Source organism: Piliocolobus tephrosceles, chromosome 2 (assembly GCF_002776525.5).
Source record: "Piliocolobus tephrosceles isolate RC106 chromosome 2, ASM277652v3, whole genome shotgun sequence".
NCBI classification, from domain to species: Eukaryota; Metazoa; Chordata; class Mammalia; order Primates; family Cercopithecidae; genus Piliocolobus; species Piliocolobus tephrosceles.
This window is the reverse complement of record NC_045435.1, coordinates 135,382,681-135,410,454: the sequence shown is the minus strand read 5'-3', so window position 1 is coordinate 135,410,454 and position 27,774 is coordinate 135,382,681. Positions and strand designations below refer to the sequence as shown.

At 40.1% G+C, this 27,774-nt stretch overlaps 1 protein-coding gene across 1 annotated transcript; it reads right to left on the bottom strand.

The window, feature by feature from the left end:
• Positions 1-2,743: 2,743 nt before the first annotated feature.
• CMTM6 (CKLF like MARVEL transmembrane domain containing 6) lies at positions 2,744-27,774 on the bottom strand. The gene is made up of 4 exons (XM_023192263.2): positions 27,174-27,774; positions 15,716-15,892; positions 9,364-9,462; positions 2,744-5,535 (listed from the first exon to the last, which is right to left on the bottom strand). Exons 1-4 carry the CDS (start codon positions 27,309-27,311, stop codon positions 5,398-5,400), a joined length of 552 nt encoding a protein of 183 aa, XP_023048031.1. The 5' UTR covers positions 27,312-27,774; the 3' UTR covers positions 2,744-5,397.

Genomic DNA, 27,774 nt, shown 5'->3' with positions numbered 1-27,774 from the left:
GGCTGGAGTGCAGTGGCCGGATCTCAGCTCACTGCAAGCTCCGCCTCCTGGGTTTACGCCATTCTCCTGCCTCAGCCTCCCGAGTAACTGGGACTACAGGCGCCTGCCACCTCGCCCGGCTAGTTTTTTGTATTTTTTAGTAGAGACGGGGTTTCACCGGGTTAGCCAGGATGGTCTCAATCTCCTGACCTCGTGATCCGCCCATCTCGGCCTCCCAAAGTGCTGGGATTACAGGTTTGAGCCACCGCGCCCGGCTCTAAAATGTTTAAAGGTTTACATCTTATATTTAGTACTTGATGCTACCTTGGTTTTGGTGTATTGTGTGAATGCCTCACACCATCTAGTTTATTGTTTCAATAGATGGCCCCTTCTCTGACATACATGTTGCTTCTGTTTAAGTGGATATAAATGTGTAGGTCTGTTGCTGGCTTTCTTGGGTATTTTATAATACCTATGCTAATAACAAAGACTTGATCAAATCTTAAAATTTCTGATAGTACAATTTCAAAACTGTTTTATGCTTGGCTTTTTTTTTTTTTTTTCTTTTTTTAAGATGGGGTCTCACTGTGTCACCTACTCTGGAGTGCAGTGGCACAATCACAGTTCATTTCAGCCTCACACTCTTGGGCAAAAATGCTGTTAGAATACTCTAGCGATCCTCCCACTTTAGCCTCCTGAGTGGATTGGAGCACAGGTGCAGGCCACTGTGCCTGGCTAATTTCAGGTCTGTTCTTTTTCCTCAAGATGACCTTGGCAATCCAGGGTCTTCTGTATTTCCATATGAATTTTCAGATTATTTTTTCTATTTCTGAGAAATAACGGTCAATAAACAAGTGAAAAGACAATCAGGTTCACCAGAAACAGGAAGAATACAAAAAAAAAAAAAAAAATGAGGCACCATTTCAGTACCAGACGAGCAAAAATGTTACGTTGAACTAATATTAAGTGCAGGACAAGAGAGGGGAAACCAGCACCTCATTCGCTGCTGAGGGAAATACAAACTGGTTCTACCCTTTGGAGATCTATTTGGAAATATTTAGTCATGCTGAAATCATAACGTACCTTCTGACTCACCTAACAATTTAACTTCTAAGTACTTACCCACCATGTAAGCTCTCACATGTGCACAAGAAGAGATGTTCAAATACATTTGTTCACTGTAATGTTAAGATGGTCAAAAGCTGAAAATGCTGTTAGAATTTTTCTGTCAGTAGGAGAGTAAGTAAACTGTGACATATTCATACAATGAAATACCAAACAGCATTCAAAAATGAATGAACCAGAGTTACAACCTTGAAGCAAATACGGCAAAATGTTATAATCTATTAAAGGTGAGTGGAGTCTACAACAGGTATCATCCTCTGTGCTTCCAGTGCTTGAAACATTTCAGGCCAGGCATGGTGGCTCATGCCTGGAATCCCAGCACTTTGGGAGGCCAAGGCAGGCGAATCATTTGAGGTCGGGAGTTCAAGACCAGTCTGACCAACATGTTGAAACCACGTCTCTACTAAAAACACAAAAAAATTAGCAGGGTGTGGTGGCATGTGCCTATAATCCTAGCTACTCAGAAGGCTAAGCAGGAGAATCGCTTGAACCCAGGAGACAGAGGTTGCACTGAGCCAAGGTGGCGCCACTGCACTCCAGCCTGAAGGATATAGCGAGATTCTGTCTCCAAAACAAACAAAAAAAAATTCAAAAATTCTAAAATGTAGCTAATAAAAACGTTGGGGAAAAGATAATACTTCTCCTTTTTTTTTTTTGAGATGGAGTTTTGCACTTGTTGCCCAGGCTGGAGTGCAATGGCATGACCTCAGCTCAATGCAACCTCCGCCTCTGGGGTTTGAGCGATTCTCCTGCCTCAGCCTCCAAAGTAGCTTGGATTACAGTCATGTGCCACCACACCCAGCTAAATTTTGCATTTTTAGTAGAGACAGGGTTTCACCATGTTGGCCTCGCTGGTTTCGAACTCCTGACCTCAGGTGATCCACCCGCCTCAGCCTCCCAAAGTGCTGGGATTACAGGCGTGAGCCACTGCGCCCAGCCTCCCCCTTTTATTATATCAATTTCTATGACACACATTACTGTACTTGTAGAATAATTTATCCGCTGAATTTACCAATGTGGAATTGCCCTACCCAGATGTCTTGTGAAATAAGTTTTTCTTACTGTTTAAGACACATTTAATTAGATTTTCTGCTCCTTGCAGCTTATTGCATATTGATACAATGCTCTTTATCAAAACAAAACTCTAAACTCTGAAGAATGTACAAATCCTGGTGAGTTCTTGATGACTATAAAGATCCTGTTATTCTCATAGAGGGTGGAGGCAGGAATTTCGCAAACTACACAAATAGCTGTAGTTTTACCAGAAACCACCCTAGTTTTGCTTCACATTTTCCCAATCATTGAACGGTTCCTAACAGAATGTGCCTGTTTTGTTTTTAGCATTGTTAGCCACATCTAGAAATGTGACAGAGTCTAAATTGCTTCTTTGGAAGTATTTCAAGGCATTTGTAAGTCTTCCTCTGTGGTTCCCTGAAAATGTTGTTTAAATGTGTATTCTAACTTTCCAACAAGAGAGACAGCCCAGGGAAATGGTTTTGTTTCTTTTCTATCCTAGATATATCCAAAATCTAGTATTCTACATAGGCACTCAACAAGACTGTGTAGCAACTCCCACAACTAGAGAAACAGCTTTTCATTTAAACATCACACTTCTCTAATAAACACTTACAAAGGTATGAACATTTTAATTAAATGGATTTATTTAAAAAGACTGTAAAATTTGACATCAAGAGAGATAAAAAAGACCCATAAGATTTAAATTGACAAATATAAAAATGATTGGCTATAAACAATGTAAAAATACATTTCCCAGCCCCCAAACAAAACATAAGTAATTATAAAATTTTTGTACTGAGTTCATTTCCCTTATAATTCTTGAGAACCATTCTAAGCAATCTATTTGTATAAAATATCAAATTAAATGTATCATAACTATTAATTTAAAAATTATTTTAAATTTGAGTTTATTGAGTTTGCCATGTTTTATACGTAACAGTGGTTTTTGGTCCCAAGTTCCCCTTGAACGTATTTACGACAATGGTCTTTTTACTCCTATTTCCTGCTACAATAGAAAAGAAAGGCTAACCATTCATGGGTCCCATAAAAAACAATGTGAAGAAAGACTCTAAGAGTGACCAAATCTACCAGTGAACAGACTGTCTTTCTGAAAAAGAAAGAATTAAGTGACCAACTAAGAGATCCACTTTTGTACCAATGAAACACATGGAGGTGAAACCTCAGAACAAGCAGAACTTAAGCTCAATGACAAGATGTTTTGTATGACAGGCCAGCTGAGAACGTATCTGTCAATCTTGACTAAGCCCAATGCATGGGTGGTGACCCTGAGGAAGGCCAGATGATATGCTCTGAATTTTAGATAGGTCTAGATGACATTAAAAATCACAATGGCACGGTTTGATGTGAAACTCTAGTCTACCTATCATAAACTAGTTTTCTGAATCAGTCCTTATTCTTAGACCCAAGACTCAGCTATTTCTCCTTTCTTAGATGACATGCCCAATAAAAACAGCATCCATGACTGGTTTCATTATCTCCCAACTAAATAGTGGTGACATTACCACTAACACTAGTATCCAAACTCTGACACAAATCCTAAAAAAGGTACTGAGTCAGTAAGACAGAGCAGAAGCTATGTCAGGCCATACTGACCGATTTCTGAGAACCACATTAGCCACATTCATGCAACTAAAACTCATCTACGACACACAAATGGCAGATGAGAAAAAAAAAAAAAAAAGGATGAGGTCATTCAACTTTATCCCTGGAAACATGATTCCACTGTTTCAAATATAGGAAACCTACCCTGGGAGACTTCTACCAAAGTGCAGAAGGACCTGATGTATGGGTTCATCATCTTAACACTAGAGTCCCAGGTCAAAACTCCAGGAGGAGGATAAGAAAGGTCTAGTCTGTGAACCACCTGGACAGAAAGGTCATATCCCAAGTGTCCTGCCTACCTGTGACAGCTGCTAGCCAACAGACAATTCTGGTTATGAAGTTATCTCTTGAGAATAGCTTGATTCTCCCTTATGCCACCAACAGTATTAGTCTGGGCAGGGTTCCCTGGATATTTACTTTCTTAAGATGTTCCTTGCCAAAGACAAACTAGACCAATGCCTATGTAAGAACAAGGACTCTCAAGATCCTGCTACACAATATTCACAATTAAAAGGGCCCAAGATTCAGGACCACCTAAAGACAACTGGCAAAAAGTGAGCGTCAGAGCCAGAGGCCAACCTCTGCTAGATGAAGCAGCAGCACATAGTTCCATTTCTATATGATAAGGAGACAGAAAAGAGGCATCTCGAACGATGAAAAACAAAAGGCTGGGGTCCTAAAAAAACTGACTGGCTTCAAAGAAAACACTAAGGAAGACCCACAGAGCTGTATTAATTTTAGTAAAAATAATCATATGCCAACAGGGGAATTGAACCACTTTCTAAATCATAGTATGAACTCATCTCTTCAGATACTTGGTAAGTGGTCAAAGCTTGTTTTTATAATTACTTTCACTGTTTTGGGCAAAAAGTCTTTCTTATCTTTGGTCCTTAGTTGTGGTATCAGTTTCTTCCATTTTTTTATGTGTTACAAAACAATCTCTTTCTCACTTGACATCAACAACCAAGGTGCAGTATAAACACGAAGTTGCTGATATTGTTGCTTCTATACACACAAAATACCAACATCTCGATACATTTTATAGGCTATACCAAGGTCTCAGAAAGAATTAATAACAGTTATCCAAAAATATTGTAAAATTTAAGGCTGAGTGAAATACAGTGAAGCCTGGTAACATATGTTAAGGAAAAAAACCTAGACCAACATTTTAAATATTGGTTTCTTAAATATGTTAAATTCCCATTAACAAAACCTAATCTAAGCATCAAAACAAACAGCTAAGCAAATTAATTTAACAATTAAACAATTTCTAAGTAGATGAATATAATCATGTTTATACAGCTATAAAGCATCATCTGGAAGCTAAGCCTAGTAAAAGAATGACCTGTAATAGAATGACAGAATCATTTATCAACCTTTGAGTTGTGTGATTTAAAATACAATTGTTCTCTCCTCCTCCCACCAAAATCTCCATTTGAGATGTTTCAATCATTTTTTTTTTAATTTTTTAACTTATCTGGCCTAATTTGTGGTGGCTGACACAATATTGATCAAACTGCCTACTTGACCTTCCTCTTGCTCTCCGAAAGAAGTGGTTTAAACAATTACACAAATTTTACAAGAGCTTCTGCCAGGGCTCGGGCACCACAGTGCAGAGTCACTACCTTAGTTAACAGCTGCTCCCCAGAGTCTTTAGGCATTAAGTGGTTCAGTGAGGGCTTCAGCCCTAGTGGTATTTTCAGGTTTTCTCAGCTGGGACTCCTGTCGTTTTTCACACAGCATAATGACAAAGTCAAGTAGGAACATAAAACTTGCTATAAATCCAAACACCTGAGGAAAAAAATGAGGAAAGGTTATAGGAGAAATTTTGGAATATAATCTCACATTTCCTACTTGGCTTGGACAGTGTTTCATATAAGCAAGATGTTTATGAATTTTATCTTATGCACAACTACTCTTTAATGTTAAAAAAAAATGTTTAAGTCATCAAAAAATGGAAAGAAGTTATAAAAGAAAAACTTCCAGAATAATGGCTATCAGTCAAAGTCCCACAAAGTACTAATGTTCTGCCTTATGTGTGCATGTTTATATGTGGAGGGCTAATATATGAAACTAGGGTTAACAGATAAACATTAAATCCTAAAAAATGATACAGAACACAAGAATATTTGCATTGTTAGATTGACCCACAGATGTGATAAGGAAATGTGACTAGGCAACTCAGTCTAGGTGAAAATGAAAAAAGTTATTAATATCAAAACAGAAATTCCATTTTGAAGATACTATTAGGTTAAGTTACTTAAATAAAATACACGTTCCAGTTGTCACATTGCAATGACACAGTGGCACGACGCCACTACCTACTTCCTCTTAAGTCACTTCCTCAATTGTTCTCTTCTAAAATATGATCAAACATTCTGAGAATTCTATCAAGAGACAGAAGACCATGCGTCTGCTTCAAATTTAGCTTCTCCACTAGCAAAACCCTTAAGGATATGGGGGCCAAATAAGTGCTCTGTAAAAAAGAGAAAATTGATGTAGGTGATGGCTAAAGTCTCTTCCAAATCTAATACTCTCTATCTCCACGATTTTTATTAACAACATTCTCTTACAATCTGTTGCAGTCTCCTGACCTGTCCTCCCCCCCTTAAAGAATATGCATTCCACCTCATTTTACCACAAAGCTAGCTGAGCTCCAAATTCATTAATTCCCCCAGATATCCCCAACATATCCAATGTAAATTTAATTATAAACGCCTCCCACCCTCCCATCCCCCGCCACAAAAGCCAAGTCTTTTTCCGTCTGGGATCTTTATTTTTGACTTGATGGCATTTATCCCCTTATTTTCCTGGCAATCTTCTTAAATACATCAAACTCATACCAAATGTCACCCTTGTTTTTGAAACTGTCTCTGATCGTCTCAAAGAGCTCCAGTCCATATAAGGCCCTCTATACTATACACTCCAGACAAGCGACCTTCGAGCTCTTTTAGTTACACACTTCTGAATTTAAAAAACAAAAAGGACTTCCTCATGCATTTACGTCTGTAAAACTTTTCATAATTTAAATAGTTACAAAAGGTAATGTCCAGCATATTATAAATATCGGCTTTTTAAACTACCAGTCACTACTAAATATACCCAGTGAAATACAAATACTGGGACAGTCTAATACATCATCTAATTAAAATCCAAATTATTTTTTATAGCTGTAAATTTTTTCACTGGAACTCAATTGTTCCTCAACTTCATTTCACTTTCCCCACAGAATTTTATAGTAATGTATTTTTATACTCATAATTTTATTTATCACCATCTCATACTCCTCTGCAACAAAAATGATTCTAAACTGAAATTAACCATAAAGCCCTATTAAAACTTTGACTTTTCTCTTCTATTGGTTTATGTACCCATGAATAAATATTGCTTATTGCTAGAATGAATCAAGATTCAGTGTTAATTTTACTTCTATGTTTTGTTTTTACACATGTAAGTGCTACGAAACTGTTGTCATATGAATAGGTAAATACAGCCATGCAATTTTCTGAACTCCTTTTGAGTTTTCTATCATAAAAAGCAGTTTTAATGATGTATTAGCTAACAACTCTGTTAATTACAACTTCAATTTTTGGGGTTTTTTTTTTGTTTTTTGAGATAGAGTCTCACTCTGTCACTTAGCCTGGAGTGCAGTGGCACAATCTTGGCTCACTGCAACCTCTGCCTCCCAGGTTCAAGCAATTCTCCTGCCTCAGCCTCTCGAGTAGCTGGGAATACAGGCGCCCGCCACCACGCCCAGCTAATTTTTGTAGTAGAGACAAGGTTTTACTATGTTGACCAAGGTGGTCTCAAACTCCTGACCTCGTGATCCGCCCACCTTGACCTCCCAAAGTGCTGGGATTACAGGCGTGAGCCACCATGCCCGGCCTAACTTCAATTTTGTTAAAAACAAAGTATTAGTTGGAAACCAGCTGACTTGCAAGACAATTTGTTGTCCAGTTGCTAGTCATTCAAGTTCACAGCACTGGCACCAGTCCAAGGCCATGATCCTTGATTTACAATTCCGATACCCAAAGAACGAATTAACTCAAGGTTTTCATGATTCACTTGGCTCAAAACTGACACGAAGTAAGACTATTTGCAGTCTTTTCTTATCCCTTTTACTATAAATATTCGTATGTTTTACTTCAGATAAACCAATGTTAGCTGACAGGGTACTGTCCCAGGCCCTCAAATGGGTGTTGTGTAATATAGGATATGTACAGCACTACCTTTCTAAAATCCAGAATATTCTGAATTCTAAAAAAAAAATTCTGGCCCCAAGAATTTCAGATAAAAATTGGATCTTTATTTTCAACTGTCTCTTTGTTGTACTCAAGGGTTTTGTTTTACAACTCAGGGTAATCCACCACAGTAAGTGATATGGTTTGGGTCTGTGTCCCCAGCCAATTCTCATGTTAAATTGTAATCCCCAATGGTGGGGGTGGGGCCTGGTTGGAAGTGATAGGATCATGGGAGCAGATTTCCCCTTTGGTGCTGTTCTTGTAATAGTGAGTTATTGAAAGATCTGGTTGTTTAAAACTGGGTAGCACCTCCCCACTCTCTCTCTTCCTCCTGCTCTGGCCACGTAAGATGTGCCTGCTTCTGCCTTGCCTTCTGCCATGACTGTAAGTTTCCTGAGACCTCTCCTGCTATATTTCCTGTAGAGTTGTCAGAAAAGAGGCAATTAAACCTCTTTTCTCTATGCGTTACCCAGTCTCAGGTATTTCTATATAGCAGTGTGAGAAGGAACTAATGCAGCAAGATTCAGGACACACAAGTTTTTTTTCTTTTTGAGGGGGCAAGGTGGGTGGCGACTGTGAATGGGAAGGTGGAAAAGAGCTGGTGAGACTCCTTCACCAGAGATAAATTCTCAGACATACTAGTTTTAAAAAAGATTACATATGGAGATTAAAAAGCTGGAAATTAATTTCCTCAAAACTATCTCTGCCTCGTACTCCTTGAAAAGTCCTGGTGAACCTTTAAGGATATGTATAACCCACTGAAAACTGCTGTCTAGGCCAACTTTTTTATTATTAATTTTTTTCTCTTCTTGTAGAGATGAGGTCTCACTATGTTGCTTGCCCAGGCTGGTCCTGAACTCCTGGTTTCAAGTGATTCTCTCACCTTGGCCTCCCAAAGTGCTGCGATTACAAGCCTGAGCCATAGCACCCAGTCTCAGAACAACTTCTATTGGTTCATTTAACAAACTCCATTACAATTTTACTTTTCCGTCTCCTTTTCTAGGCTGAGCCTCTGAATCATTTCTCCCATATATTCTCCTACCTAGAATAGCACCTGGCATGTAGGTGTGCATTTATTGTACTGAAAGTGGAGAAATATAAAATAATAAAGTCAATTTTACCACTTCCATTAGCAATGACACATTGATATGTGGATTAAGTAGATTTTTTTTAAACAAAATTCAGTCAAATTCTATAGGCTCTAGGTTTCAAAGCCTATCATATTGATTTGCTTTAAGGTCTTCTATTCAAAATTACACTAAAAAATAAGTTAAAAGAAAAACAACTCCAACATGCTGTATAACTTGTCAAGTACTCTCCAAATTCCATATTTCTAAGGAAACAAAAATAAGCAATGTTAAAAATACAAGGTACTTACAATAGCAGCAATTTCAGCTGAAGTCCTGTCATGTGTGGAAACAAAAATGATGGATGCCAACAAAAACACACATCCTGTGCCCAAAGTAATATAAAAATCCTATGCATACATACAAAACACAGAAGGAATACAATACAGTTAGATTCACGGAAATCAACTTTTTCATTTTTAACTTTAAAAAGCTCTGGCTGCTTGTTTTTCTTGATACAACCCAAACTTACATACCCAAACTTCTAACTTTTCAGTAAGCCTGGCATTCAATAAATACTGTGTAAAATAAACAGTACCCACGCTGGGCTGGGCATATTGAGAGAACACATTACAAGATAATCTTTTACTAACAACAGCCCCCTATGCCAGGAGAGGTGGCATGAGCCTGTAGTCCCAGCTAATTGGGACGTTTTTTGTTATCCAGTCTCAAAAAAAACAGTCCCGGAAAAGATCTCGTGTGCATGTGTACAAGTGTTTGTGTGTGCCTCTTTTTCTCTGGGACATAATACAATTATCTAAGCCAAAGCATTTATTACAATTCCATCTTACTTCCAGCAAAAAAGCATTTTTCTTTCCTTTCAAAGTGTTTTATGGTAGGATGACATCTCTGAGACTATTCCAGTGCTTTGAAAGCACTTTCTAAAAGAAAGAATTTTAAAAACCACCCATTATTAAATAGAAGTATGCCAAGAGTGTGTTTTTTAGACACTTAAGCTTTCTGGAATAACATATTGCCTTCAACTGTTCCAAGTGGGTAATCCACAGTGAGCCTGTATGATGAGCTTATCTACTACATAAAACTTCCATATATCATCATAATGCAGCTTACAATCATGAGATGTTTCATGGGTTTCCAAGTGCTCTCTCAGGCATTATCTCACAAGGCTCTCATATGCCAACTGAAAACAGTAATGACATATATACTTGACTCAGAAAGGGAAACTTGGTAAAATGATAGCCACTCCAAAGTCTGATACTTTTTGAGTTTTCTGAACTGCAAACTCCACTAAACCTAATATCAATAAAACTGGCCGGGCACGGTGGCTCCCACCTGTAATCCCAGCACTCTGGGAGGCTGAGGCAGGCGGATCATGAGGTCAGGAGTTCAAGACCAGCCTGACCAACATGGTGAAACCCTGTCTCTACTAAAAATACCAAAAAAAAAAAAAAAAAAAATAGCCAGGCATGGTGGTGGGCACCTGTAGTCCCAGCTACTTATCATTTATAAAAAATATAAGAGGTTTTCTCACTGGGCACAGTGGTTCAAGCCTGTAATCCCAGCACTTTGGGAGGCCGAGGTGGGTGGATCACCTGAGGTCAGGAGTTCAAGAACACCCTGGCCAACGTGGTCAAACCCCGTCTCTATTAAAAATACAAAAATTAGATGGGTGTGGTGGCAGGCGCTTGTAATCCCAGCTACTTGGGAGGCTGAGGCAGGAGAATCACTTAAACCTGGGAGGCAGAGGTTGCAGAGAGCCGAGATCGCACCTTTGTACTCCAGCCTGGGGGACAAGAACGAAACTCTGTCTCAAAAAAAAAAAAAAAAAAAAAAAAAGGAGGTTTTCTCTGCTTCTAAAAGGTGTTTCCTTGTAGTACTTTATTTTTTAATTACTTTGATTTTTTCCAATTTATTGCATATAAATATAAAATTCTATTTACTAATATTTAGAATACATTCAAGTTAACTGAAATAAGACAATCATTTTGTCTTATTTCTAAATAAGAACATGGGTTCTAGAGCCAGTCTACCTGAGTTCAAATCTGAGCTATACCACTAGTAAATGTAAATGTCAAGCTATATGCCACTAATAAATGTGAGTGTTCCAAAAATGTTGGCTACTGTTGTTCTTAATAGACTGTGACTGCAATGGCATGGGATAGAAAACATTCTCTTAAAAAATATTATTCCTTTGGGAGGCCGAGGTGGGCGGATCACCTGAGGTCAGGAGTTTGAGATCAGCCTGGCCAATATGGCGAAACCCCGTCTCTACTGAAAGTACAAAAATTAGCCGGGCGTGGTGGCGCACACCTGTAATCCCAGCTATTCGGGGTGCTGAAGCAGAGAATCGTTTGAACCCAGGAAGTGGAGGATGCAGTGAGCTCCTATTGCGCCACTGCACTCCAGTCTGGTGACAGAGCAAGATGTCTTCTCAAAAAAAAAAAAAGTTATTCCTCTCTAGGCACCACCAGTACCACACACTCAAAACACATTCCTCTAAAACAGAAAACCTCTCTTGCATGAAAAAATATTTAAAATCTAAGTGTATTAATATGCAGACAGTAAAAAGTGATTTTTAAACCATGCAAACAAGCATGAAATCCTTATGATATTAGGTAAAAAGTAGAATATATGTTCTATGATTACAAATCATTTAAATTTTAAAAATCACCTATGAATGGAAACAAAAGACTTGAAAGGAATACAGCAAAATAATACAAAAGCTATTTTAGGATGAAAGGACTAATTTTTCTTTTTTCTCAGTACTTTTAAACTAGTATTTACTCTAAAATGACTTTTTAAATGCTCAAGTTTGATATAACAAGTGTTTTACTTTTTTCAGGTTACACCATTATACTATACTGGTCAATATTACAGTGTTGTTTTTTCTCAAAATGATACTAAACTGGACAATATTATAATACCGTTTCTTGTCAAAATGATCAGTGTGTTTTAAACACTACAGATGCAGCATTAAAATAAAAACTAAACATTTCTAAAAATATTTTTATGGTGATGTTGTTTCACTGTTGAGATAAGAAATGACAAAATGATTTCAACTTTTAATTTTTTTAATATAAATTTTTCCAGTCAGAATTTGGTGTGTGTGTGTCTATATATATATATTTATATTTACACATTCAAACTATAAATCAACCAGCTGAGATACTTGAGAACTTTTCCCTTGTCCAAATCTTATGGTATATTCATCTGTAAAAAAGAAAATGTTCAAAGACTACAAATATAATTAACAAAAATTCTAAGGAGTATCTGTATCCTCTTAATATATATTTCATAAAAAAAAAATGAGTCCTGTTGTCATTGTCATAGAGATTCCTATAGTGAAGGTATTAGCCATGACAGCACCTCAAGATGGTAGGGCATTGGTTCTAACAGGATTCTGCTCCTAGCAAACTAACACAGGAACAAAAAAACCAAACACCGCATGTTCTCACTCATAAGTGGGAGTTAAACAGTGAGAACACATGGACACAGGGAGGGGAACATCACACACCAGGGCCTGTCGGGGGGTGGGGGGCAAGGGGAGGGAGAGCATTAGGACAAATACCTAATGCATGAGGGGCTTAAAACCTAGCATGATAGGTTGGTAGGTGCAGCAAACCACCATGGCAGATGTATACCTATGTAACAAACCTGCACGTTCTGCACATGTATCCCGGAACTTAAAGTGAAATAAAAAATTTTAAAAAAAACAGAGTCTGCCTAGGTCACAGAGTGTAGTGTAAGCGCTTGCCTTGAGTTCAAATCCAGTTTATTTTCCATCCTAGCTGTGTTAACTTTGGGCGAGTTCCTTAATCACCCTGAACCTAAGTTTCCTCAAAGAGAAATGGAGCATAAGGTGTAAGGATTCTAAATCACAGCACATAAAGTAACTGGCACACAGTACATCCATGCTGACAGCAGCTACCTGTATTACCAGCCCGGATGACAGAATAGTCACATACTGACTGTACCAAGAACTGTGTATATGTGCTCATAAAATGCTTGATAGATTTGGTTCAGACTCTACTTGTTTTTCAAAGTTAATTTTTAACTGTTTGGTATAAACTTTTATTTATTTGTTTTTGAGACAGGGTCTTACTCTGTCACCAGGATGGAGTGCAATTGTGTGATTTATAATGCACAGCAGCAGCCTTGATCCTCCTGTCTCAGCCTTGTGTAGCTAGGACTATAAGCACACATCACCACGCCCAGCTAATTTTTTCCTTTATTTGTACACAGATGGGGTCTCACTATGTTACCCGGGCTGCTCTTGAACTCCTGGCCTCAAGTGCTCCTCCTGCCTCAGCTTCCCAAAGTGCTGGGATTACAGGTGTGAGCCACCACTCCAGTCTATTTTTTAACTTAGAATATATTTTTATAAAAAGGTAATAGATTACTATAGTACAAAATTCAAGAGGTACAAAAGGTTATACAGAAAAAGTAACTATCTTAGGTGTATAATCAATATATAATTTAATGCTTGCTTCTTATTAATCTAAAATAACAGAATCTTACTGGTTTGTTTTTATACTGTTATTTCTTATTTGTAAGAGCTCAAAATCGGGCCAGGCATAGGTTCACGCTTCTAAGCCCAGTACTTTGGAAGGCCAAGGCAGGAGGACAGCTTGACCCCAGGAGGTCAAAGCCAGCCTAGGCAACACAGCAAGATCTCATCACTAACAAAAATCAAAAAAAGTAGCTGGGCGTGGTGGCACAGCCTGTAGTCACAGCTACTCCCCAGCTACTCAGAAGGCTGAGGCACAAGGATTGCTTGAGACCAGGAGATCAAGGCTACAGTGAGCCATGATCATGCCACTGCACTCCAGCCTGGTCAAAAGAGCGAGACCTGTCTCAAAAAAAAAAAAAAAAAAAAAAAAGGCCAGCTGCTGTGGCTCATGCCTATAATCCCAGAACTTTGGGAGGCCAAGGCAGACGGATCACCTGAGGTCAGGAGTTCAAGATCAGCCTGGCCAACATGGCGAAACCCCTTCTCTACTAAAAGTACAAAAATTAGCCATGGCGGGTGCCTATAATCCCAGTTACTCAGGAGGCTGAGGCAGGAGAATTGCTTGAATCCAGGAGGCAGAGGTTGCAGTGAGCCAAGATCCTACCACTGCACACCAGTCTGGGCGACAAGAGCAAGACTCCGTCTCAAAAAGAAAAAAAAAAAAGTTCAAAATCTACCATAATCCCTTCCCTCAAAGATGTGGATTATTTTGCCAACTCTGACACATACAACTCTTCACAAACTACTACTGACAACTCAAATGCTACTAAAGAAGTAAATTACTCAATTGTTAAATTCAGTAACTATATAAATTATTTTGCCAGATGCAGTGGCTCATGCCTGTAATCCTAACACTTTGGTTGGCCAAGGCGGGTGGATCACGAGGTCAGGAGTTCAAGACCAGCCTGGCCAAGATGGTGAAACTCCATCTCTACTAAAAATACAAAAATTAGCTGGGTGCACACCTGTAATCCCAGCTACTTGGGAGGCAGAGGCAGAAGAATCGCTTGAACCCAGGAGGCGGAGGTTGCAGTGAGCCGAGATTGTGCCACTGCACTCCAGCCTGGGCGACAGAGCAAGACTCCATCTCAAAAATAAATAAATAAAAATTATTTCATGTGTCATCTCACACATTCAACTATACTCAAAAACATAGGGTCAGGGCCAGGCATGGTGGCTCACGCTTGTAATCCCAGCACTTTTGGGAGGCCGAGGTGGGTGGATCACTTGAGTCCAGGAGTTTGAGACCAGCCTGGGCGACAAGGCAAAACCCCATCTCTACAAAAAATATAAGAATTAGGCACGTGTGGTGGTACAAACCTATAGTCCCAGGTACTGGGGAGGCTAAGGTGTGAGGATTGCTTGAGCCTGGGAGGCGGAGGCTACAGTGAGCTGAGATCATACTACTGCACTCCAGCCTGGGCAACAGAGTGAGACACCACCTCAAAAACAAAACAAAACAAAAAACCTTATCGGGTCAGCATACTAAGTGTTAAAAAGTTAAGCATTTCTAATTTTGTAAAAAATAAGACTCTCAGGTAGTTTTTACTTTTATAAGAAAATGTATGAATAAATTCAACAAATGCATTCTTAATTCACTCACAGACAACTTTTCATAATACCATTAAAGCAAAATATAGGAAGAATTACATGTTGTTTTATTTTCCCTGATCACTGAAGCTTTAAGCTTTAAATGTTGTTTTATTTTAAAGCTCCAGAAATATTTCACATGAGTTCACTACTCTATCTGCAGTGTCTAGCATACAAAGCCTGGCATGTAATAAAGGCACACAATTAATCATTGTAGAACCAATGAGTGACACTCAAAAGTGAGAAATCAGAAGTGACAAAATCCTAGGCTTTTTTAAGTCGAATGTGCATTACATTAAACCACCTATAACTGTAAACTATTGGCAGTGTCTGCCACTCTCACTCTGATCTCACTTTCCCTCTCTATCATCCCCTCGGTAGCAAAAAACAGAGGTGCTTAGAAGCAGAGCCAGTTGGAACAAGGGATACTGTCTTTTCATGTTGCTGAGTTTTGAAAACATTACTGCTTTAAACAATAAAACTATGCCAGATTACAAAATAGCTATGCTCTTAATATGGGGATGATATTTTCTCATGCTTACCGATGATTTTACTTTTGTGGTATCAACTCTCTGGTAAAATGGAGTGCAATACACAATCAGTATAAGGAGACTCAGAAGAAAGGCACTGCAGCTTACAAACTCAAAAAAATAAAGTCCTCCACACAAAGTACACTGTGATACAACTTCTTCACAGATGAAGGCCAGCAGAGACAGCAACTACAAATGAAGCAAAACGTTTAACTTAAGTGTTTTTCAGAGAACCTACAGTATTTAGAAAGCTGTTTCTGAATAATACATTTACTCAAATATTTACAATGAGGAGACTATGGCAAACAAGATTAATGAATAAACCTCACCTACACAGAACTTACAGTTTGGCCGATTTGAAGGAAATACAGGTAAATAAAGAATTAACCCATCGTGTACTAATGCCAGAACAAGGGAAATACATAATATTGTTATAAAAGCACACAGGAGAGAAGCTCAACTTTGGGGTCAGGAAAGGCTTCCTGAAGGAGAAAGCTGAGACCTGAAGAACGGAGTCAGTTTGGGGGATGAAAGATTAAGGAAAGAAATTCCCAGCAGAGAAGCAGTACATAGAAAGGCCCAGAAATGAGAGCATGGCACCTGCCCCCTGACCCAACATACAGACAACACACACCCTGACCTCCAACTAAACTGCCAAAGTGAGTCAAATCAACACAGCTCAAGTATAGAGTTTGAGGGAAGAGAACGGCAGCACAAAAATTATTATATGAGGCTAGAGAGGTAAGCTGAGGCCAGATCTAAATGTCCTCATTAATTAAAGAGTCTGGATTTTAAGGGTTTTAAAGTAAAGGTTGACAATGATCAGGTTTATGCTTTCAGTAGTTCTCACTGGCTACAATATGGAGAAGGCACCAGAGGTATGGCAAACCTTGGGGTGGACATCCAACTGGGAAGCTGATGTAGGAAATCAGGGCAAATAATAGCGAGTAGACAGCAGCAATGGAGGAGAGTGGCAATCACTGAGAGATGCAGCAGAAGCTCTTATCGCACAGGATGCAAAAGCTCGTATCAGACAAGATGTGTACAAATAATATGGAACATAACACATATGTACCTTAAACATTTTAACTTAAAAATGCACGTTTATTAACAATCTTTTGAAGTGAGTTTTTTCTTTATGGGTCTACTGACTGGAATTCCACATTTTCTGCATTACTCACTTTCATCATCTATGGACTACCACTTCCAGACTGATGTTATCTGAAGTGAAGTGACATCTTAAACACTTGAGAAACAGAGTTCAGAATCTTTCTAGAGTCAGACTAGTTTTACCAGCCTTTTACAGTTGCCTTGCTCTTCCTTAATTCCATGGCAGATAAATATTGTAGTAACTTACCTTTCAGTCTTTCCAAAGCATTCAATTTAGTTTTAAAAAAACAATTCCTTTTCACACTCAGTTTTAGCTTTGTACTATTTAACTGTATGGCCATAAAAGTATAGTTAGCATAAACCAGTATGGGAACAACACAACTCAACTGATAACAGAAGCAAGAGTTTGGGTGTGCTAATGAGACGCCTACTGGCCACGGCAGGCTGTGGGTGACCAGTGTGAGGTCAGGATGCTTGGCATGGTGAGTGGAGAATGTTAACTCTGGTTAACTTGGCAACTCGATTACACGCAAGTGGGTTTTAACTACTTCCAACTGCTCTGTATGTGATACTAACATACTGGTCCTCACTGAAGAAACAGTCAGGTTTTTTTCTTTTTAAAAGGCAAGGATGCTGGGGAGAGAATAAATTCAGTTTTAAATACGCTGTGATTGAGGAGGTCTGTGGAAGAGTTAGGTGAAGATGTAGTTGGAAAGCAAATGAATATATGGTCTGGAGCTCAAAGGAGAGGTCTAACATGCAGATAAAGATGGGGGAGGCAGCAGAGTGGGAGGGTGAGATGACCCAAAGGAGGAAAGATAGCCTTACATGGAATTGTGAGGAATCCGAAGATTTCTAGGATATGCAGAGGGGAAGAAACCAGCAAAGGACAACCAGGAGCAGCAATCAGAGGGGTAGTAAACAAGAAAAAAGTATTTACACACACACATGCACAAACACACAAGTAATCAAGAGTGCTAAATGCTACTTAGAGGTCAAGTAAGAACAACACTGAAACACCTACCTTAGATTGAGCTATAAGAAGGTTACTGGCGACATCAGCAAGAAAAGTTCCAGGGTAGTAGGGGAGGGAAGCTCGATGACAATACTGTGTATTGGGAAATAAGGGGAGGGTAAGGCAGTGAAAGAGAGACAGCATAGGCAGTAAGTGTGGCTGGGAAAGAATGGCCAGATAGGGCAGTAGTGGATGAGGTCAAAGAGAAGGAAATTTCAACATGGGAGAGAACTGAGCATGTTTAAATACTTACGCAGAAACCAGTAAGATGGGTCGATCTAAAGACAGAGGTAGAAAAATGGCTCTCTAAAGATAGGATTCAGGGCTCAGGTTTGGGGCTAACTCTTCTCTAGAAATAGAAGGGAAGAGAGTGAAGAAGAATATTTTGCTTGGGCAGTTTGTGTGCGTTTTGTGGAAGCTGAGGGAATTTCCTGCTGAGGGCCAAAACCATCAAAACGACCTGATGACCTAAGTTACAGGCTAAAGGGAATTCCCTTCTCACACCAGTCAGGCCAGTAGAAGCAACCAGACAGGTTAATGGCAACAAGATTGTTACCAAAATCAACAGACACATTTCATAGTAATAGTAAATATCTTATCCTACAAAACATTTTCATCAAAAAGAGTCAAGGGTACAGTCATCCTGAACAACAGTTCAGCATGGCTGAACTGTTTAAAAACTAAGCATATATCTACCATATGACCCAGTAACAGAACTCTTGGCCATCTATCTCAGAGAAATGAAAACTTAACGTTTGTACAAAAACCGGTACATGAGTGTTTATAACAATTTTATTCATAGTAGCCCCAAACTAGAAACATCCCAGATGACCGGGCGCGGTGGCTCAAGCCTGTAATCCCAGCACTTTGGGAGGCCAAGACGGGCGGATCACGAGGTCAGGAGATCGAGACCATCCTGGCTAACATGGTGAAACCCCGTCTCTACTAAAAAATACAGAAAAAAAAACAAGCCGGGCGAGGTGGCGGGCGCCTGTAGTCCCAGCTACTCGGGAGGCTGAGGCAGGAGAATGGCATAAACCCGGGAGGCAGAGCTTGCAGTGAGCTGAGATCCGGCCACTGCACTCCAGCCTGGGCGACAGAGCGAGACTCCGTCTCAAAAAAAAAAAAAAAAAGAAAAAAGAAAAAAGAAACATCCCAGATGTCCAATGGTTAAAACTGTGGTACATCCATACCATGGAATATTAGCAATAAAAAGGAGCAAACTTGATATATGTAATGTCCTAGATGAATCTCCAGAGAATTATTCAAAGTAAAAAAAAAAAAAATCCAATCTCAAAAGGTTACATATTGTATGATTCCATTCATAGCCCATTCTTAGAATAAAAAAAATAATGATGGCTAACAAATGAGTGGCAGCCAAGAGAAAGGGGAAAGGTGTGGTTACAAAGGGGTAGCACAGGGGAGCCTGTGCTGATGGCACAGTTCTGTATCTTGACTCTGGTAGTGATTATAGAAAGTTATCCATGTGATAAAATTACACAGAATTACACACACACGCACATACAAATGAGTGCATGGGACCTCCTCTTTTTTTTTTTTTTGCAATTTCCTGTGAACCAATAATTATTTCAAAATAAAAAGTTAAAAAAAAATCAAATCTGTACTGGTATCCAAACCTTTAAGGGATTTCCTCTCCCTCCCACTGCTTATACAAAATGTATATATCCCCACAACTGCAAAGAATTTATATAAAAGAAAAAAAATAGATATCCCTCTGATGTCCTGTAAGTTAGTGAAGCATGAAATAGCCCAACATGTCCCAAACAACTTCCTTCAGACCAGGTGTTAGGTAAGGCACTCCCAATCATTACATCACAGGATATAAAGTGACAACACCAAGACAAATCCCAGAAAGCCACTGTGTAAAGACACTTCCTTAGTCTCCTATAATCAGAATTACAGGATGAGTTCTAACATGACTATGGTCTAATAAAATACTAAATATCTGACATTTCACTTGCCTTTTTCTTGCCTCTATGTTAAATCTTGTCCAAGTTTTGAAAGTTTCTCTCTGAGAAATTTACAAAATATGCCTCAGGCGTATAAAAGTCAATTAACTGAGAGAAGACACCAGCCTAAAAATCTAGGGTCTGGGAATAGTTGAACCATTCATGTTACAATTAGATTACTAGGCACACTCATGTGTGAAGGCTATATGGCTATAAAATGTTATCTGTAGGACAGACACAGGCTGCTTGTCTCGTCTCGGTAAAAAAAAAAAAAGGATGGGATCCAGCTTGTCCAGAAACAGTCAGTCTCAAGTCATTACAAGTCCTATTCCAAATGTATTAACAGGTGTCATTCTTACTGACCTTACTGATCTATTGCCTCAGAGCAACAGTAAGAGGCATTCTGCCTGGACATCTTAAGAGAATGAAGGAGTACAATATTAAGTATAGACATCTGGCAGGGCACAGTGGCTCACACCTGTAATCCCAGCACTTTGGGAGGCCAAGGCGGGCAGATCACTTGAGTCCTTCTGGCCAACCTGCCTGGCCAACACGGCAAAACCTCGTCTCTACTAAAAATACAAAAATTAGCTGGGCATGGTGGCATATGCCTGTAATCCCAGCTACTTGGGTGGCTGAAGCATAAGAATTGCTTGAACCCGGGAGGTGGAGGTTACAGTGAGCCAAGATGGCGTTACTGCACTCCAGCCTGGGTGACAGAGCGAGACTATCTCAAAAAAAAAAAAAGTTTGGACATTCACTAGTTCCCATCTCAAGTTAAAGGCCAAGAAATTAGCACTACAAGCTATAGTAAATATGAAATTCTCTTGGCCAGGTACGATGGGTCACACCTGTAATCCCAGCACTTTGGGAGGCCAAGACAGGAGGATTGCTTGGGCTCAGGAGTTTGAGACCAGCCTAAGCAACATGGTGAAACCCCGTCTCTACCAAAAAAAAAGAAAAAAAATTCTCTGACTACCCATCTCTGAGGCTACTAACCTTCCTCTGTAAGCTCCCACAGCATTACACAATTGCTAGTTCAAAGTGTACTTGAACTAGCAACACTCCAATACTGTTCTATGTACAGGAATATGTAATCATGGAGTAATAAGCTCAGTGTACAAGAAACAATACTAACCACACATTTTATACCACATTAACTGAGCATTCATAATATGTAGGTTAGAAAATCTCAAGAAAATGTTCTAAGGAGCTGGAGAAGGATGAGTGGAAAAGCAGGACTCAAACCAGGTAGAGACACACACAGAACCTGGAGAGACAGATGACATTCTAATTCTAGGTGGAGGAGGAAAAAAAACATATTCATAAGGGCAAGAATTTGCATAGTAAATCCAAAAATGATAATAAGGCAACTGACCTAACTGGATGGGGATGAAGAAAAAAATGGTTTAGGAGTTGGGTGTGGTTGTGTGATGATCATGCAAGGGAATATGGATGTCCAGATAAAGGCAGCAGGGAACGCCTGCCTGCTTTAGTAGGTTAGAAAACAGGAGGAACAGAGGATTGGGTGGGGCCTAAAGGAATTCTACAGTTCGAGTATAGGAGGGAAAAGAGCAACTAACAGAGGATAAGCAAGCCACAGGAAGTGTTATTAAAAAAAGAAAAAAGAAAACTCCTTAAGAAGCACCAAGTAAACATACTCCAAACTGTTTATCATACCGTGACACCTGGCAGTGTGAGGGGTAGGAAAGTGGTTTCATTTTAATATTTTTAGTTGATTTTTTTTTTTTTGGTAAGCAGACACTCTTTTTTTTTTTATTTTTCTTTGAGACGGAGTCTCGCTCCGTCACCCAGGCTGGAGTGCAGTGGCTCAATCTTGGCTCACTGCGAGCTCCGCCTCCTGGGTTCACGCCATTCTCCTGCCTCAGCCTTCCCAGCAGCTGGGACTACAGGCACCCGCCACCACGTCCAGCTAATTTTTTGTATTTTTAGTAGAGATGAGGTTTCACCGTGTTAGCCAGGATAGTCTTGATCTGCTGACCTTGTGATCCGCCCGCCTCTGCCTCCCAAAGTGCTGGGATTACAGGCATGAGCCACTACACCCGGCCAGCAGACACTTTTTTGTATTAAAAAGAAAAAAAAGAGTAAAAGTTGGTCGGGCATGGTGGCTTACGCCTGTAATCCCAGCACTTTGGGAGGTCAAGGCAGGTGGATAACGAGGTCAGGAGTTTGAGACCAGCCTGGCCAACATAATGAAACTCTGTCTCTACCAAAAATACAAAAATTAGCTGGGCATGGTGGTGCGCGCCTATAGTCCCAGCTACTCAGGAGGCTGAGGCAGGAGAATCACTTGAACCCGGGAGGCAGAGGTTGCAGTGAGCTGAGACTGCGCCACTGCACTCCAGTTTGGGTGACAGAGCGAGGCTCTGTCTTGAAAAAAAAAAAAAGCGTAAAAGTTGAAGGAAGAATTTCGAGAAATGAGTGGTCGCTAGCATTAAATGCCAAAGTGGTCAAGAATAGGAAGAGAGAAAAATGTCACTGAATTAGCTAAGAAGTTCATAGTACATGTAACCCATAAGTAAAAAGGCTCAATTATTATTTTTTGGTAAACAGTTTTGTTCTCAACAGCATGAAGTCATCACACTAAATATTGCTTACTGAATATTAAGCTAAGTACCTAACAACTGTATACCCAATGTGACTCCTTTTAATGACATAAAATTTTACCCAAATATAATTAAAGGAATTATCAAGCTTTTAATGCCAGGAGGGCCCTTAGAGGGCATAGTCTCCCACCGTCATGTTTACAAAGATGGAATTAAGCTACTGACAGATTAAGCCCCAAGTTAGCTCCGCGCAGACAAGACCCCAAGTCTCTGACTCCCACTCTGTACTTCCTCTCCCCATGAAACACTGTTTGTTAAATTCCTTTTACGAGCATGTATGTTTGTGTAGCTTTTCCCTGTAAGACTGGCTTTGTGAAGTTAAAGCCACAGTTCTGTATATTTCCCTTAATGTATTAAATCATACATTAAAAACAATTTGCTAGCATCAACAGATTTGGGAAGTCTCAGTGACTGAAAGATGATCTTACAGCTCTGGTTATTTAAACACTGGATAATTACTATCCTGCATCTGTCTCTCCATTTCAGTTTCACTACCCTTTCTTTTTCCTTTTTTTTTTTTTTTCACTACCTTTCTTTTTCCTATTGCCAGGTTGGAGTGCAGTGGCACGATCTCGGCTCACTGCAGTCTCCACTTCCTGCCTCAGCCTCCTGAGTAGCTGGGATTACAGGCGCATGCCACAACACCCAGTTAATTTTTGTATTTTTAGAAGAGACGGGGTTTCACCATGTTGGCCAGGATGGTCTCAATCTCCTGACCTTGTGATCTGCTTGCCTTGGCCTCCCAAAGTGCTGGGATTACAGGCATGAGCCACCGCACCCGGCCTCAGTTTCACTACCTTTTCTGAAATTTCAAGTGTTCCTTAAAATGGTCACTATATTAAATACGAATTCTCCATTAATTTAACAGTCTACTACTTATATTTTATAAAAAGAACTTTTAAATGTTTGTCATTAATTATAAGGCTCCATCTAAAAATGATATGAATTATAAATTAATGAACTTTACTATTAAAAACCTTGTAGTTGTAAGTAAAGTTCAAATTTAAAAATCCATTGGTCTGAAGAAACAGTCCAGGCCTCCCTTGCCTTAGGCAAATATTTACTCTTACAAACGTTCAAAGATACAATTTGCTGACATTATGGATCTTCCTCAAGGTAAAAATAGAACATTTCAATTTACTACACATCAGTTTTCATAATGAAAAGAGCATTAATATAAGAAATGCTTCTAAGTAATTTGTTTCTTGGTACTTATAGGGTAACATTTATAATGTAATAAATTGAAAAATCACTGGCAATTTCTAAAACTGCTTGCCAGATGAGCGACTAGAATCCCAGTACTGTGCAGCTATCAGGACAGTCAACTGACTGCACGGACACAATGTGGAGCTTGTTGCACAGAAAATTACACATATTTAGGTCACTGCACCAGCATATCAGCAAGCAATTAGGTTACCAAACGTCAATTCTCCCCTTAAAACAAAAACTCCCTCAAAAAAATTCACAAAATAAAACATGAACATATGGACAAATCTAAGGATAGTATAAACTGAAAAATTGCATACAGTTAGGACTCCAGTAACTCCTTACACTGAATTCTCAACTGAGCATTTCTTCTTCAGCTCTGGAAGGGTGAATGGTAGTTGGGGGATGCTTAGGGTTTTAAAAAAATTTAGGTCATATCTGAATGGTAGACACAGCTATGTAACTTCAAGAGACAGAGAAGCTACGTTCTTTTATCTCTAATCTCCTCTGTATACAGGCTCCACTCTCTATCCCTTCAATGTTCAGTTCTGTAATAGCAAACCCCATAGAGCCTCAGAGGTTTGAAAAAAATTTTTAAGAGTGGAAAGGGCCGGGCGCGGTGGCTCAAGCCTGTAATCTCAGCACTTTGGGAGGCCGAGACGGGCGGATCACGAGGTCAGGAGATCGAGACCATCCTGGCTAACACGGTGAAACCTCGTCTCTACTAAAAAGAATACAAAAAAAAAACCAGCCGGGCGAGGTAGCGGGCGCCTGTAGTCCCAGCTATTCGGGAGGCTGAGGCAGGAGAATGGCGTGAACCCGGGAGGCGGAGCTTGCAGTGAGCTGAGATCCGGCCACTGCACTCCAGCCTGGGTGACAGAGCGAGACTCCGTCTCAAAAAACAAAAAAGAGTGGAAAGAACCTCAGAGGTAATCCAATTCAACCTCCGAAGACTCTAATGTTAGAATTTCCTAAGTATATACAGTGTCTGGTTTTTAAGTTTTAGAGCAAGCTTCTTTTCTCTTGTAGGATCTTATAGATTCTGTTAAGATTTATGGGTCCAGAATAATATACTCAAACATATAAGTGTATATTATTTTGAATAAAATTTCACAGAGTTTGCAGGTCCCTTGTTAAAACACCTTCTCTTCTGATTATGGGTTTCTCCATTACAGTTGTTTCCTTACTGGAGCTCCCAATTCTGTTTAGTTTTTTTAAAAAAATTAAACATCTAAAGTAAAACAACCAATCTATCTAAAGGAAGAATGTGAGTTAAGGCCTTGCCTATAGCCCCAGGCTGGAAGACAACTTTTACTGACTTCATATGTAACTTTCTTGGGACTTGCTGGATAATTCCTGTAATATACTGTTACTGTGAAGAGATAAGACATTATCAAAACAGACAAAGCAGGAACAAAAAGACAACCATCAAAGTGAAAGGCAATAATGAAAAAGTACTTTTAAATCTCCATAGTAAAGGCATTCTTGTAACATGACAATTTCCCCATAAACAAACAAATAGATTTCATAAAGAGATACTAGTTTTTATTCTTTCTCCATTTCTTCTTATGAATCATGGAGAACAAATACAATCTAACGATCTTTTAAGGCAAATTCATCTTCTCTGTGTCCAAGTATAACATTTACCACAAACATTTCTGGTTGTGTTCCATGTTTTCTTCTATAATAGCAATAAGGAAGGAAACTGGTTATGTTCTAGTCCAAAGATACGAAACTACAGTTTACTAAACTATAAGAAGGTAATGAGAAAATTTACTTTAGCTTTGCCACTTTTTATTAGAAAGAAAAAAAATAACGGCAACTGAAAACAGGAGATTTTGTGGGCAGCAAACCAATACAGATGATGTTTTTGAGCAGCAAGAATGCTTCAGATGGGCTGGGCGCAGTGGCTTACGCCTGTAATCCGAGCACTTTGGGAGGGCCGGGGAGCGAAAATCACCTGAAGTCAGGAGTTTGAGACCAGCCTGATCAACCCCGTCACTATGAAAAATACAGGAAAAAAAAAAAAAAATCAGCCGGGCATGGTGGTGCGTGCCTGTAGTCCCATCTACCGGGCACAAGAATTGCTTGAACCGGGGAGGCGGTTTCAGTGAGCCCAGATCGCGCCACTGCACTCTAGCCTGGGCAACAGAGCAAGACTCCGTCTCAAAAAAAAAAAAAAAGTTTCAGATGAATATTCTTTTCTGTTCTAAAGAGTTCTACTATTCACGTAGAAAATTTTAGCTTTACTGCAGAGAAATACAGCTAATACCTAAAAATCATGTGACAGCTGACCAGAGAAGAGCAGAAGGAAGAAGGTAGAAGGAACAGCTTATGCAAAGGAACAGTGGCAGGGAGGAGCCCCTGATGCCTCGTAATAAATTAAAGGTGGCCAGTGTGGAACTACCTACAGGGAGACTGGAGAGAAAGATTAAGGCCAGCTCCTACTGGGTACCATAGGCCGCATTATCCCTTGCTTTCAAATGATTTCCCAGTCATCAGTAGATGTGATCATTTTGATCGCTGAACAGCCGATTTTCCGACTTCTGTTTTTCTATTCAATAAAAGTAGGTCACCTGAGTTCTAAGAATTTAACTTCTGGTCATTTGAGTTGTAAGAATTTATTTCCAAGGAAACCAAAGAGCTAATTTTTACTTAGAATGGTTAAAAAACAAAACAAAGTAAGACAAAACAAAACTCATAAACATTGTAAGCATTAGGATTTTTCCTAAACTTGTTCTATTGCAGAAAATGTTGCTCATCAGTGGTTGAAACAGTACATAGGAGCTCAACACGACTGTAAAGTGAATAATTTAAATCCCAAAGATGCTTTAATGTTTTCACTAATAGGTTTATGATACTTTAACTGCTTAAAATAAACTCAATAAAACGGAAAGATGCATACCATGTCCTAGTTCTGCTATCCGCACGTACTCACAAAAAGCTGTCCTTTTGACTTTCCACTGAGAATGAATCCATATTGCTCAATTTTGAAATAATTATTTTCCAGTCAATATAAAACTTTTAGAAGACAATTTACTGCACACACACACACATCTCAATGCCACGCGTGGTATCGCAGGACTTTGTCCAGCAAGTTAAGCTGCCCCCATGGGCTCGCCGCAGGAAAACCGCAAGAGCTAGAGAAAGATAAACACAAAGCGCTTCACGGTCTAAATACAGGCACTGTGGGCGATAATGCAGAGTAGCAGCAGGGAGAAGAGACGAAAGTCGCTACAGAGGATGGGTGAAAGATGCTTAAGTGGCTGACTTGGGTCTCCGACGCACTTCCTGAGCCCGCCTAATACTGGGTGGCCCCGGGTCGTGGGATCCCGATGGGGAGAGCCGTGGAACTGGGGGCCGCCCGGCGGAAGGGCGGAGGGTAACGCCCCCTTCCCCAGGCGAAGAGGAAAGGAACTAGAGGTGTGGAAACCGCCTCTTACTGAACAACCAAGCTGAAACGAAGCAGCTCGGCGGCCTCCCAGGCCCGGGCCAGACCCCGCTCCCCGGCCTGGGCTCGCCCTCCCTGACCGCGGACTCACCAGCTGCAAGCCCTTGAGAACGCGCCGGTTCCACGGAAGCCGATCCAGGAAGAAGCAGGCAGCGAGGCCGCTCCGGGGGCCTCTGGCGGGGCCCGGGTCCTCCTCCGTAGTGGGGCTGTACACCGCTCCGTTCTCCATCGCCTCGGGCCGGTGAGCACGGCGGCCTCAGCAACCGGGCCGCTGACTTCTCGAACTCCAGAAGTCCCCAGTCGCGGGGAGGCGGCCGTCACTTCCTGGGCCTCTTCCCCTTCTTCCGCCCGACTCCGCCCCTTCCCGCCCCCGCCCTCGGCCCTCCCGGTCCCCTCTCTCAGCAAACTTGCCTGTTAGCTCTTGGGATTCTTCCTATTTTCATCCAAGGATTGAGTTCTTTCTGTGAGCCTTTGATGGGTTTCTCACCTCCCTCCATCTTAATCCTGACATTCGTTCATTCACTTCGTATTTTTGCGTACTTTCAATGTGTAGTGAACCCGGTTCTAGGTGCTTGGGTGACAGCCAAGCACCACCCAAAATCACGGGATCCCTAGTAACAGAGACAGACAATAAACAAGAAAACGGATGAATAGTAATTTCAGATAGTGATAAGTGACGTGAAAATATGACA